The sequence below is a fragment of the Apteryx rowi genome, unplaced genomic scaffold, assembly GCF_003343035.1.
Source record: "Apteryx rowi isolate R43461 unplaced genomic scaffold, aptRow1 scaffold_650, whole genome shotgun sequence".
NCBI lineage: Eukaryota > Metazoa > Chordata > Aves > Apterygiformes > Apterygidae > Apteryx > Apteryx rowi.
The window spans coordinates 212,640-226,798 of NW_020450928.1; the positions used below are offsets into that span (position 1 = coordinate 212,640).

Here is a 14,159-nt window from a genome sequence, read left to right on the forward strand (position 1 = left end):
TTAGCAGTGCTGAAGTCGCAGCTTGAATACTGTGCCTAATTTTAGACATGGCAATTTAAGAGGGAAAGAAAGTCCAGATGAAAATGATGAAAGTGGTACACTTACAAAATATAAGCTATGAGGAAGACTTGAAAGAACTGGCTTTGCTTAAGCTAGTAAGTAAATGATGAAAGGGAGACCATGTGCTCTTTATTGTATCCTTCTATTTAAAGAATACAATAGAGAGCACATGGTCAATTTTCTTCTATCTAAAAAGACTGGGCAAGAAATATTTGGCTTAGTTTACAGCAGGGGAGATGAAAACCTGATGAAAACAAGAAAAATTTCTCAATTTTTTATTACAGTAAGATAAATGACAGAACAGGTATCTAAGAAAAAGCTTTCATAGGTGTTCAAAAATAATTCAGAAAAATAGCTGTGAAGAACAGTGTAGGCATATTTGACCCCTCCTCAGATATAAGAATGGATTAGATGACCTAGTGAGGTTCATGTTAGTACTACATTTCTATGATTTCTTTTTTTGATTTTGAGACTTTGTGTCCTTCATTTTAATTGCTATAATTTCCAAAGCACACTAGAGGAAAAAAAAATCCACAAGCCTGGAAGCAGTTCATCCGGAGCAGATGAACTCTCATGTTCTGGTTCCACAGAGAGGAGTCATTATCATTTCAGACTCGGAAGAGTATTTTCATGTACTAAAAGAAAGAAAGAAAGAAAGAAAGACTATATTCCAATCATATTTACTACTTATGTAGTAAGTAAATAAGTTAGAATAGGATGGGGGCGGGGGGGGAAATGGATCAATTCATCAGTTAGTAAGTTTAATTCCCTTGCAATCAATTAATATCTGTTTCTGCCAGTTGTAATGTAGCAAATTTACCAACAAAAACTCCTGTGCTGCACTGTGGAGTCCAGGGTGAAAGGTAAGTAGATATCTTGGAGACATTTTACTTAATCCCCAATTCTCCTGTGCCATGGGGACAACTGTACTTGTTGGCATCAGAGAACTGAAAGCTAACTCTATCTGCTACGGAAATTATGCTCCAATGACATATATTGCATACAAGGGCTAATGCTGTCATAGCTTGCCTGTTATAGATCATTTTCTGCAGGCCAGGAGGCTGCTTGATTGTAAATACTGTAAAAAAAAAAATTCCTCTCTGTATTAGAAGCTAAATATATGAATATAATCTTTTCAATTAGAGTTATTTCATGCCATTATCATATACCAATGTGCAGTGGGGGGTTTTACCCACATTTACCCATTTCTGAAAACAGCAATCCCGGTTTGAACCAAATTATACTTATGATTAACTACACTGACAAGCCACTACTCTCTGCAAATGCTGCTCATTTATTTGCATGTGTGCTGCAGCAGTACCCAGAATCTCAGTCAGGCTTATCTTAGCGCAGCATTATCAGTGCTACTGCTAATTTAGTCTAGATGTAAATGAGCTCTACTGCTTTTATGATTATGTCAGGTAGGATTGGCCTCAGCAGAAGCAGATGACGTGGTGGTAAAACATGCTGCCGACGAGACAAAGATCCTGTACAAGGGTAGTAGCCAAGCGGTGTTGCTCGTGCTGGCTGCTGGCCAGCTAGCTCACTGCAAAGACAGGCCTTTTTCAAATACTTCCAGACTGTGCAAATACTTGAGCCTAATTAAATTAGCACTAAAAAATCCTGAGTTTTTTTTATCAAATAGGTATATTAGAAACTATGCAAAAGTTGGTTGTTAAAAAAAAACTCATAGATTTAAATTTTTTTCTCTGGAGAAAGCAAAGCAGTAATATTTTAAACCAAATTTAAGTGACGTATCTAACAGAATAATCCTTATTTTTTATTAAGAAATACTTTTGTTTTAAGCTTACCAGTTTCCTTTTTCTTCTCAGATGGTGTCAACTACAAGATTTTGCACTAAGAAACTTCGTAATGCTAACTTTTCACAATGCATCTCTTCTCTTAGCACTGCTGGGATGAACTAAATATTGGCTACAGGGTCACAGGACCTGGCTGTACTTCCAGGAAAAACAAACCAACCAAAACAGCAAAGGGCTGGCAAAGCAGGGTGGGTAACCAGAAGTAGTCCTAGGAGTTCACCAACTCTCACTGTCTGGTTGAAAGTCCTTGCACGGTTTGGTCATTAAAACTTCCGCTCTTCCTTGGACGAGCCAATTGGCCTTGAAGGAAGGGAAAGCTAACACATCTTGTTTCCCTGGGGCCTCTGCAGTGGTTTAAAAGTTAACCTGTAYCTCAATTCAGGGCATAGACGTGCTTTCTGAAGTGCAGAGAAAAACACCTTACCAAGCCCTTACCTTGCCCATAGCGTCCTCAGCTTTCTCCTTGGAACCTTGAGCACGTGCTGCTCCAGCCTGTTATCTGTGCCATTATTCTTGTTATGTCTTGATTTACCGAACAAAAGAGTTCCACAGTTAGCTGGCAAACCCCCTGTGGTTCGCTTGGTGAAATGAAAACAGGCAGGAGGATGCTGTAAAGCTGAGATACAACATACACATAAAACACAGGCTATGCTGTGCTGGTAAAGGGTAATATTACATGTTCAAGAAAGTTTATAATTAAATTGGACTAAAAATACTGTGTGTCAACAAGTGCTCCCTCTTCASTTGAACTAGTAACAAGGACATTGTCAACAAACGTGGACCAATATTTGACTAACAGAATAGCTGAAAGCTTGGGAACGGTGTCAACAAGAAACCCTTCCTGGGAGAACCTGCCTCACTTTGAAGCACCGGATGTGGCTACAGAGCAAATTAATAAAACAAAACAAAAAAAAATATACAAATCCAGCAGTCTCCAAGCAAGAGCTATGGGGGGAGCCGAGAATGGAATAGATGGGCCACCTCCTCCTAACCTCTCTTACACCTGTGCCGACGGGGAGGTGAGGGGACGCAGCGGGGAAGGGCCTGCGTGTGGAGGGAAGCCATGTTACGCGTGGAAACCCCTGAGGGAGCCGGCAGCCAGGCTGGCTCCCGCCAACATCCGCTACTCTGCCCGCAGAGGTGAGTTCACCGGCGCTTCTCCTCGAGAGCGCCTGCGGGAGCTGGGGGGGAGGATGGGGGGGGGGGTCTCCGGGCGCTGCTCGGCCCGTCGGCAGCCTCCCTGCGCCGCTACCAGGCGGCTCCCGCCCCACCTGCCGCCTGCGCGACGCCGACGGTTTAACCGCTCCCTCCCACGGCTGGCGCGCGGGGCGCCGCCGCTGGCACGCGCCCGGGGCGGAGCCCTGGCCCGAGCACCGCCGCCTGTGAATGGCCGGTTCGGTTTTCGCGGGGCAGAGGCACCTCTCTTCCCATTGGCTGGTTCCCGCCCCTGGGCGGGGACCAGGCCCGGAGGCGCATTTGAAACTGGCCATCCGGCGTAGCCCAGCCCTCGGCGGGCGGAGCTACCCATTGGCCGTTCCTGAAGAGGGGCGGGCACCCCCGGCAGGCGGGGGAGGTGGCGGCAGAAGGCGCGTGCTGCAGCCTGCTCTGTCAATCCCAGGAGTCAGTTAGCGGGGACGGGCGGGGCTAGAGTAACGGTTGCTCTCACCATTGGTTGGCGCGCCTCAAGGCTCCGCTGATTCTCACCAATCCCTGGAGAGCTTCCTACCTCCCGCCTCGGGGGTGGGCCGGCCCGTGCTCTCTCATTGGCCAGCGCTGGCTGCCATCGCTTCGCGGTTGGCCAGCTGAGCCGAGGGGGGCGGGGCGAAGGCTGTAGGGCGGCCATGACCGAAACTTCTGCGGCCCCTTCGGTGTGACAGTTGGGGCAGCGCGGGGCGAGGTTGGGCCCGCCCGCCTGCCCCGGGACCCCCGCCAGCCCGTCCGCGCCATGGACGACGAGGAGGAGGTGCGCAGGAAGAAGCTGGAGGCCGGCAGAGCCAAGGTGCCGGCGAGACCGCTGAGGGGGAGGAGGGGGCGCGCGCCCTGGCCTGGCGCCGCCGCCGCCGCCCCGCGCCCTGCCGTGCCCCGCGGACCGGGCCGGGCCTGCGGTGGGCACGGGGGGGGGGGCGACTGGCACCGGGCACGGTCCTTGTCGCCAACAGGTGCTGCCAGCGCCGTCCCGCCCGGGCAGGGCTCCGCAGCGCCTGCCCCGCTGGCTCCGGGGCCGTTGTGCTGTTGCCCGGATGCATTTGCTGCGTTGCCCCTGCTCGCAACGACTGTCTCTCTCCTGCTAAGGGATGCCAGCTTGTTCTTCCGTAGAAACTTGTTTTTTCCCTGGAAACACAGCAATTTTTCCCCCCTAATTGCGTTACGGAGTCCCTCCCCAGCCCCACAATGTGGTTGTACTAGTTGTTTAGGCAGCAGCGCTACTGAAATGTGTTTTCGGCATTGATGCCAATTTGGAGGTGTGTCAAGAGCTAAGAATATACACGAGCAGTATTTATTCCTGTCGGAAACAAATGTGCCTAACAATACTTCCTAAATGCTGGTTATCTGTAATACTTTTCTCACTCTTACAAAGGTATATAAGTGTTATTTTCAGTGAGCAAGGAGCAACTTAAGATAGTACATATATCTTCCCACAAGTTTTGTTTTTTTTCCAGTGAAGTTCCCATTTTTACTCAGGTTTCCATGYAGTTACCATTTCTGGAAATACTGTATTTCCGGATGAGAATTGCCAAGAATAGGAATTGCATATTTTACTACTTCACTGACTAGTCCACTTGCCCTTGCACCTGTGGGTAGATTACTGGGGAGCTGGGTTTATTTGGTTTGTTTCCAGTCATGATATTAGTGAACACTTTACATGCTTTTAACAGGCACATGTCTTCATTTATGTGTATCTTGGTGGGACTATATAGTGAGCATGTATGACGTGACTGGTGCATAAAGATAATGTTCTGGTGGTAGTTATTGGCTGTTAGAGGGGTAGCACTTAATGTGCATTAACCTTCTTAGAAACTTCTGCTTTGTTTTGGTAGTGATGCTATTTAAAAAGCTGATCAGAAATGACAGATTGGTGTTTTCATTCAGCATTTCTGTTGCTTTGTGGGCTGTTATTGTCATGTTTTCCCTCTAGGACTTTATTGCAGTGTGATAGTGCAGGCATTGTCCACTCAAGGAGGCAGAAGCTCGCCAGGTTACAGCTGCAGCATTCCCCCTTCTCCCCATCCCAGTGGGACTGGAATGGAGGATGCAGCTAGGAGGGAATGGTCGTTTTCTGATGTGCTCCAGCCCCTTTTTCCTTAGGTCCAGTCCTAGTGATTCTCCTATAGGGCATGTTTTCAGCTGTCTTCTGCATTCAGCTTCATCCTCCCAGTCCTATGTAGAAGGCGATTAGAGAGTGTTGTTGGTGGGGAGTAGGGATTATGGCTGGAGCTGCACGGAAGCAGCTTGATGGTGGGCAGTACAGCTCCTCCATCCTGGCCTGTCCCACCCAGATGCTGTCACAGTTGCCACGTTCCCTGCTGCACCCTCAGCAGTTCCTCAGTAGCTTGCCYGCTCTGCCTTGACACATGCTGTGTGGACACTAATCTCCTGTTGGAGAACGATTGCCTACTTACTTTTTGGATTAGGATTGAGAGGGAACTTTGAGAACAGGAGTTCTTCAGGTTGAGAAGTTGGATTAGCTGTGGCAGGACTTCTATTAACATTTTCTTTGTAAAACCCTCTCTAAGCATAGTATCTGTTTATGGTTAGTTAGAAAAATGTGATATACTTGCCTTGAACAAGTTATTAGTTCCCACCTGTTGTACAGCTGTTGTTTACCATTGGGGAAAAAAAGTACAGACTTGCATTACATTTCAAATTATGTGTAYGGTGTCAGTGTTGCATCTTGGATTTTTTTAAAACTATGTGCTAAATATGTCATACTTTACAAAAAAAAAAAATTGTTAGCTCCCCCACTACCCTATTAATATTGCTGTGACATGGTATCGTATACCTGATATACAGAGAGGAGAGGAAAAAGTTTAGGAAGGCAGAGGTGGATGTAGTGCTTCCTCTACTTATAAAAATGTCACAGAGATCCATTATTTAGCTAGCAGATTGTGGGTCCCAGAAGATTTTCACAAAACAGCTGGACAAATTAATGGAAGAAAAATCCATTGGGGCTTATTAAACACACAAATATTATGTTTAGCTTTGGAAGCCAAATGTGTGAGCTGCAGATTTCTCSGTATGCTCACCCGATTTCTAGTAGATATGGCTATGGGCTTGCCCTGTTTTTATACCTGCTGTTGAAGAGCTAACTTCTGGAACAGTYGGATATTGGGCTCCTCATGAAGACAAATATGGTTTTGAAAAGGAGAAAGGAGTGTGAGCTGGTACAGTGTTATCTTCCTGTGATGCAGGCCTACCGCAACAGTGGGTCCAGCTCTGGACTGCCACAAAAATGTTCAGTTTGCAGCTGCATCAGCTCCCTGAATCATCTCGCTGCATCGTTGTAAGAGCTCTCACAACGGCAAGGGACAGGAGCGCGTGGCTAGTCGCGTGGCCTCGGTTGTAGCTATCTGATTTAGGTTGGCCTCTGAGGTCACTGCGTTCTGATACTACGTGAATCTAGAGGTGTGAGTTGTGTGTTCGTTTTATTGCGTTGTCTTTGGCATCCTCAGATTTTTAGTCTGCTAAATAATGGCTAGGGAAAGGAATATAATGTGAATGTTCTTCTCTTTAAAACAATACTTGTATTATTCTTTTCATATAGGAATAAAAGCTCATTATTAAAATGTATTTAAAGCTATCGCTGAATAATATTAGTAATTCCAATCAGTATATTAACTGGAAATTGTGATTATTTGGCAGCTACTAAGTACCCAGCTTTGTCAGTTTCTTCAAATTACAATTTTTAATAAGTGCAGTACTGATAGCCAAGTTAATAACTGAGAAACATAATGAAAAGCAAGTGCTCAGTGCTACTGGTTTTTTTTGTTGTTTTTTTTTAATAATACAGATTTGTGCTTTGAAGAGAAGGCCCTGTTTGTGGATAGTGGAAGCTAGTTCCTTCGATTCAGACTTGTTAGGTTAGATACATCTGCTATTTTTTTAAGTTAACTAGAAAGTATGTTAACCAGCTGTGCCTCTAGTTACAGACCTGTATGTGCCATGCCTCACGTGTCAGAAGATTTTGCTATTCCGGCATTTAACATAATAAGAACTTGCAAACAGAGTGTATGTTTTCCCAGGAAAGCTTCCTGCTTGTCATCAGTTTGAGAAACTCTAGAAATTGGTTCCTGGTTTGTTTGAGAGCACTTCTTGCTTATGTTCACTGTATCTGAGAGAGAGACTAAAATGCATTTGAATGATCTGTTTCGTTTTGCATGCTGATGTGATGTTCCGCTCTGTTGCATTTTCTGTGGAGGTTGTTTTGGTAGTAATTTCGGAAGCCTGTAGAGTGTTAAATCAAGAAGCAGATGATCTGTGAAGTAGACTGGGGAAAACTGAACTGCGCAATGTTTGCTAGAGCATTCCTGTAGGCTGGCAAGTGCCCCTGGGGGGCTGGTCAGGTGGGAGTATTGTGATAGAAGGGTGTCACCATGGTAGTTCGGAGGGGGGGGGGGACAAAACTTGGTAGGCTTGTTCTTCTAGTTTTAGGATGCKCATGTGGTGCTGGCCCTACCAGTTTACGAGTGTCTCTCAATTGCCATTTTTTTTAAGTGACCAGTCCTGGAGAAATGAAGTTTATATATACTGGTATCTGCAGAAAGGCAGGGTATTCTGTACAGTGAACTGTTCAGGGTGCTGTGGTGGACAGTGCTGTTGGTATCACTGTGGCATGCCATGTCCTGCCCATGATCTTCAAGGCTAAAGTGAAGCTTTTACTTTGGTACATGCTATCAGAAAGCAAACGGATAATTGGGCCCATCATAAGGGGCCTGGGATGCTTTGTGCTCCCAGTGTCCTTGTGTTGTCCTGGGAGGGACGAGGGACTCTCTCTGCGATGGGGGAGAATCAGTGTGCTTTCTTGATGTTCATACATGCTGCTTCTTGTTAGATGACTGTCTGTGTATCTGGTAATACTTTTACATGATACTGAAATTCATGTAGTTGATTAAAAGCTTTGGAAACTTGCTACTGCCCCGAACCACAGTTTTCACCATCCAGTGATCTCATAAATCTGGAGCATATTTGACTCTAGACACCTTTTATGGACCAGCAATTCCTTTCTCCAGGTAGTTCCGTAGAATTTTAGATTAGTTGGTAGTGTTTGCATGATATACATGTGTATATATATTTTTACACACACACACAACCCCCCCCCATATAATTAATACATATGAACTGACAAAGTAAAATAAGATTTTTTTTTTTTTCTTTTGAGCCATGCATTTAAAAATTCTTACTTGTATAGGTGTTCAGTCATGGCAAGTTTTAGTATTTTAATGTGAAATATCTTACTTGATCTCACTTTACAAAATCATTTACTGCCCTGTAGGATGACCACTCTTTCTGCCTTTTGTTTCTCATCTTTTCTGATCTTTTTTTTGCTCCTGTTCTTCTTTTGTCCTGCTTGAGCATCTTCCTCTACTTGCTGTTGTTGTTTAGGTTTCCTCCTGCCCCTTTTCCCCATGTCATCTAGTTAATTAGTGCAATAGCTATTTTTGACAAATAATGTCATCAGTAAGTGCTAGAGTTAACACCTGATTTCAGAGAATAGCATTTGTATCTCATTACAACTTTATTTACTGCTCTGTTCATTTTGTTTATGCTGCAAGACATGGTACCTGGCAATCTTTGTTTAATCTGCATTCAATATTAATAACTACAGCAACCACAGAACTTAATTTTAAAATAATAAGTTCTTTGTACATAAACAGCTTAACAGCTGGTGCAGGAATCTGATGTCTGTCTTTCTGCAAAAAAACATTTTAAACAGGCTGTTCAGTGTAGTAGGTATGTAGTTGTATATCTGTGAGCTGAGCTGGCAAACAGAATTTTCTATAATGAAGCTGGCATAGATGCAGCAAGGAAGGACCCTACTAAATCCATTTCACAAGCTGGATGAAAAGAAATGAATGAGCCTTCTTTCTGCATTGTAGCTGTATTAGGAAAACCAAACTATGAAGCAATTGATTCGCATATATATTGCAGGTAGAACTTTGCAGGTATGAATGTTTACGTCCTGTTGTCATTTTGACTGTCTGTTTTATCTCATCACATTTTAACTGTGTAGTTGATAACCTCTGGTTGTAACCTTGGAGAAGGCTTTTCCYCTATTAGAGGGATGTCTTGGAATTATGCTGCGAGTGAGATGTTAGCTGGAGATGCTGCCTAAACGCAATACTAAAACTGAAAATAAGATAATCCTCTTTAAGTTGTTTAAGGTGCTCAGGAAAGTTGGGTAATAAATTCTGTCAGTGACATTCTTTGCAAGTCCCAGGTGCTTCATAGAGCTGTGATACTCTGATAAAGTAGAGCATCTGATTCTTCAACAGAAGAAATTAAAATGACCTGGCTTAATTAATTTTCTATTTATGTACTACAGTCTGCTTTCTGGCTAGGAAGTTTTGCTATATTCTCTTAAGGGGGTGACAGGGAAGGAGCATGAGGACTCACTTCCGTTAATTTTAATCTTAACGCTTATTCTGGCAAAGATCTATTTAGATACATTTTAAAGGGGTTATTGCTTTTGCCGGTCTTGCAGAAAGACTGTGATACTGCTCAAAAAATTTTTTTTTCCATGATTCTAGTATATGAACAACTCATTCCTTTAGTAATCTCTCTTGCTGTAATTCTGGATTGTCATTGACCCAGGAAGTTTCACTGAGTAAAATTTGATTCTTGTATTGAAATGAGTCTTTAGTACTGGTGGGGGATTTCTTGATTAATTCTTATCCAGTTAGATACTGAATGCGTAGAAAGTAGGAAGATAAAGCAGTTTTTCTGCAGATGTACATATTTCATCAAGTCAGGATATTCTTTGCCACCCATGAGTGTGTTAATCTTGTGGTCCTGCTACCTTTTTCTCACTTACCTCTCCCTCTACCTGTTCCAATCCTTTCTGCACAGCTTGCTTACTTCAGACAGCGAAAAACAACAAGTGGCATCAGGCAGTCGCAGAAAAAGACGGCGAAGAGGAAGGGCTCGTCTGTCCACACGCATGACGTTCCGAAGGAAGAGTACGCACTAGTGGCCCAGGATTGTGACTTTCTTCCAGATGTTGGGAAAGGTATAGAGAGTAAGGCTGAAGATACCAACCTACTAGAGACAACAACAGAGACGGAGGTAAATTTTGATATTTCTTGTGTTTCACTTCACTCCATCTGCAGATAACAAGTATGTCGGATGATTGTTTTATTTAATTAGTTATTAGCTGTCATATCTCTGGCACTGTCAACTAAGAAGTGAGTCAACTGATGCATTTTCACTTGTAATAAAAGATTCTCTTCCAAAATGATGCAAGTAATTGAAAAAACTGAAGGCTTTTCAGTAATTGAATTTCCATTATATGGAACGAACAGACTGTATTGTCCAGAAACTGCCTGCTATTAGCCTGCTAAATTGTGGTCTTTCACCTTTCACTTCTGTGAACTTTTCCTTGGTAGATTTCTGATTCTGGGGCTGTGATTCTGTGAAATGGCAAATCCAGTGTGAGATGGGTAGTAGATGAGTGAAAGTGCCATGACTTCATAACGCGCAGCATTTATTTGGCTTCGTATCACTTTGCTGGCTCGAACATGCTTAAAATTTTCTGGGGAAAAAATTTTGTTCCAGCATGCTTTAAGTAGGTACTGTAACCATTGTAAAGCCAGCATAGACATTATGTTATGTTCTCTGGCAATTTTTTTTTTTTTTAAATGTGTCTCCTCTCGTGCCTGATGTATTCCAGTGTGTTTATACTCGTGATCCTCTACAGGTGACCCTGTAGTCATGTTAATAAACATAAAACCACAGCTTGTGATTAGCAGACAGCTGCTAATAGATCCAAAATACAGAGAGGGCTCTGGTTAGACTACTAAATAGCAGTGCAGTCATCTTCGTCTGTCTTGTTGTGGCTTTCATGAGAGCTGAGTATCTTTTGAGATACAGTGCTACGTTAAGTATATGCATCAGAAAATACTGTTGCTTACATAACTGTCTGAATGATTTTTAGCCTGGTTGCTAAATTATCTCGGTCTGCCAATTTATTGACTAATATTTAGTAGTAAATTAAAGAGTGCTTAATTATATTTGCAAGCCATAAAAGCAGAAGATAATATCTCGAATCTCTATGATGAGACTTAGCACTAAATCTTTGAGTAGGCATTCATAGCAATTTCAAAACTTCTGCATTTATTTCATTCGACTGTGGATGAGCTGGGTTTCAAATATTTTTCTCTCCCTGCCTGTGTCTCCCTGCCTGTGTCTCCCTGCCTGTGTTTATTTAATTAAATACATTAAATTATATAAAAAAAATCTCTTTTGCATTCACTGGTATATTTTCTGAAAGTATGGGCCTCTCTGGCCTAGGTGCTTAGAGTGTTTCCAAAAAAATTCTGTTTTTCTTTATACATCTTTAAAATGGCCATAATTTACTGATTGTTTTATTCATTTACTTAACAGGGAAGTGCTGATTTGTCCAACTGGGATGTATTGAATGATCATGCTGCTGAAGTAAGTGTGAAAGAAAGTATGTTTAGTAACAGATGCTGATATGTATGTGATAAAAGAATATAGCTGGTTATTAAAATGCTATATATGCTTTAGTCATAGAGGATTGTTGTCACATGTGTGATAAAAGTGATATCATTCACTGTTTTGAAGTCTAAAAGCTTGTATTTACATGTATCATTAGCTGAGGAATTGGTTGTAAGAGCAGTGTTTTTGCTGAAATCAGAGACCCTGTCCGGAGATTTGAATATTTGTAATTGAAAAGAGGATTTATTTTTTAATTGTTTCAGGCATTAAAAAGCAAAAATATTTTAAATAAAATACAAGATACATGAGAATTCTAATGATATTGCTCTTAAGAATTCAAAGGATTGGTTAGAGGACCTTTTCTCTTTAAAATTCTTGGTTCCTGTTTTGTTGGTAAAGGCCATTGAAACTAACTTATTTTTCACATGGTATGTTGCTAATATTTACAATTGGCTAACTATGCTTGAGTTTAAAGCAGGCCCAAAATATAAGCTTGCAGCTGAATTTATATATTATATATATATTTATATATAAAATAGAAACAGTATTTTTTTTTTGGTGAATAAATACGTTTTTTTTTTTCTTTAATGAAGAAAACTACGGTAAATTCTGCTGCAGAATGCAGTCAACTTGATGGTAAGGTGTGTCAAACCAGAATAGCTGAGCTAGAAAACAAACTTCTGGAGAAACAGGAAGCAGTTGAAAGACTCACTGCACRGATGAACGAGCTACAAGACCAACTTGCCCAGCATAGCGACTCTTTGCATCTTCAGGTATGTTTCATAAAATTGGATAATGGGGATAATATTACTTATTTTGGGTTATGTCTCCTAAATATTTGTAAAATTGAAACAAAGTATCTTTTTGTTATGGAAAGGCATTTCACCTTATTTAAATGTACTAGCAATAGATTCAGCGTGGATTTATGAAGGGGAAATCATGCTTAACCATCCTGCTAGCCTTCCAAAATGAGATGACTAACTTGGTGGATGAGGGGAGAGCAGTGGATGGTGTTCACCTTGACTACAGGAAGGTKTTTGACACTGTCTCCCACAATAGCCTCACAGGCTATAAGCTGAGGAAGTATGGGCTGGATAAGCAGACAGTGAGGTGGCTTGAAAACTGGCTGAACTGCCAGGCACAGAGGGYCGTGATCAGTGGCACCAAGTCCAGCTGGAGGCCAGTCACTAGTGGTGTCCCCTRGGGGTCRAYRGTGGGGCCARTCCTGTTCCAACTTCTTCATTAATGACCTGGATGAAGGGACAGAGTGCACCCTCAGCAAGTTTGCAGATGACACAAAGCTGGAAGGAGTGGCTGGTATCCCAGAGGGTTGTGTGGCCATTCAGAGGGACCTCGATAATGGGCTGGAGAAATGGGCAGAGAGGAACCTCATGAAGTTCAACAAAGGGAAGTGCAGAGTCCTCACCCTGGGGAGGAAGAACCCCTTGCACCAATAAAGGCCAATGGCTGACCTACTCGAGAGTAGCTTTGCAGAGAAGGACCTGGCGGTCCTGGTAGGTGACAAGTTGACCATGAGCTAGCGATGGCAAAGGCAGCTAGTGACATCCTGGGCTGCATTAGGCAGAGCGTTGCCAGCAGGTTGAGGGAGGTGATCCTTCCCCTTGATTCAACACTGGTGAGGCCACATCCGGAATGCTGTGTCCAGTGCTGGGCTCCCCGGTACAAGAGACATGGACTTGCTGGAGCGAGTCCAGCGAAGGACCACAAAGATGATTAAGGGGCTGGAGCATCTGTCATGTGAGCAGAGGCCAAGAGATCTAGGACTGTTCAGCCTGAAGAAGAGAAGACTGAGGGGGGATCTTATCAATGTGTATAAGTATCTGAAGGGAGGGTGTCAAGAGGATGGGGCCAGACTCTTGTCAGTGGTGCCCAGTAACAGGATGAGAGGCAATGGACACAAACTGAAACATAAGAAATTCTATCTCAACATCAGAAAACACTTTATCACTGTGAAGCTGGTTGAACACTGGAAGAGGTTACCAAGAGAGGTTGTGGAGTCTACGTCCTTGGAGATATTCAAAAGCCATCTTGACACGGTCCTGGGCAATGGGCTCTAGGTGACCCTGCTTGAGCAGGGGATTTGGACTAGATGATCTCAATAGGCCCCTTCCTACCTCAACCATTCTGAGATTCTCTGCATTCTGTAGAAGCAGTGCTTAAGTTCTCCCTTCACCAATCTGTGTCCAGAACTTCATATCGCTTGAATCAAACATGACTAAATTTGAAATAGTTTTATTTTAGAGGCATTTTGCTGAAATGCATACATAATTTCTTTTCCTTTAGAAATGTTTGGATGTTTACTGGTAGCTTTACTGCTAAGTTCTGTTTGGCTGCATTTAAGAGTGGACCTTTACAGAGACAGCTTTAAAAACCACTGACGACCAAGTTCCCTAATGGAAAGTACAGTTAATTGATCATATACTGAGGCAGGGGAATAAGCCTGGGATTGCCTCCATTTATAGTAAGAGTGATTCTCTAAAGGTTCACTCATTGTAAGCCAAGTTGAATATGGTATGTCCAGTGACTAGGTGTCAGAAAGGTGAAGTTGCCTTCCTGAGGAAAAAGATCTCAAAGTGAGGCCGCTTA

The 14,159-nt window shown here is 43.0% G+C and overlaps 1 protein-coding gene across 14 annotated transcripts in view; it reads left to right on the forward strand.

The window, feature by feature from the left end:
- The first annotated feature begins 3,729 nt into the window (after window positions 1–3,729).
- The window catches only part of PCNT (pericentrin), a 100,700-nt gene continuing 90,270 nt past the window's right edge, over window positions 3,730–14,159 (forward strand). For 11 of the 14 annotated variants that reach the window (XM_026084796.1, XM_026084799.1, XM_026084797.1 and 8 more), the window contains exons 1-4: window positions 3,730–3,879; window positions 9,945–10,160; window positions 11,478–11,528; window positions 12,146–12,325. In XM_026084796.1, coding sequence (XP_025940581.1) covers window positions 3,826–3,879; window positions 9,945–10,160; window positions 11,478–11,528; window positions 12,146–12,325 — 501 coding nt within the window. In that variant the 5' untranslated portion in view covers window positions 3,730–3,825. Of the gene's footprint in view, window positions 3,880–9,824; window positions 10,161–11,477; window positions 11,529–12,145; window positions 12,326–14,159 lie in introns of those variants that run through there. The other 3 variants (XM_026084801.1, XM_026084808.1, XM_026084802.1) reach the window with 2 other exon arrangements.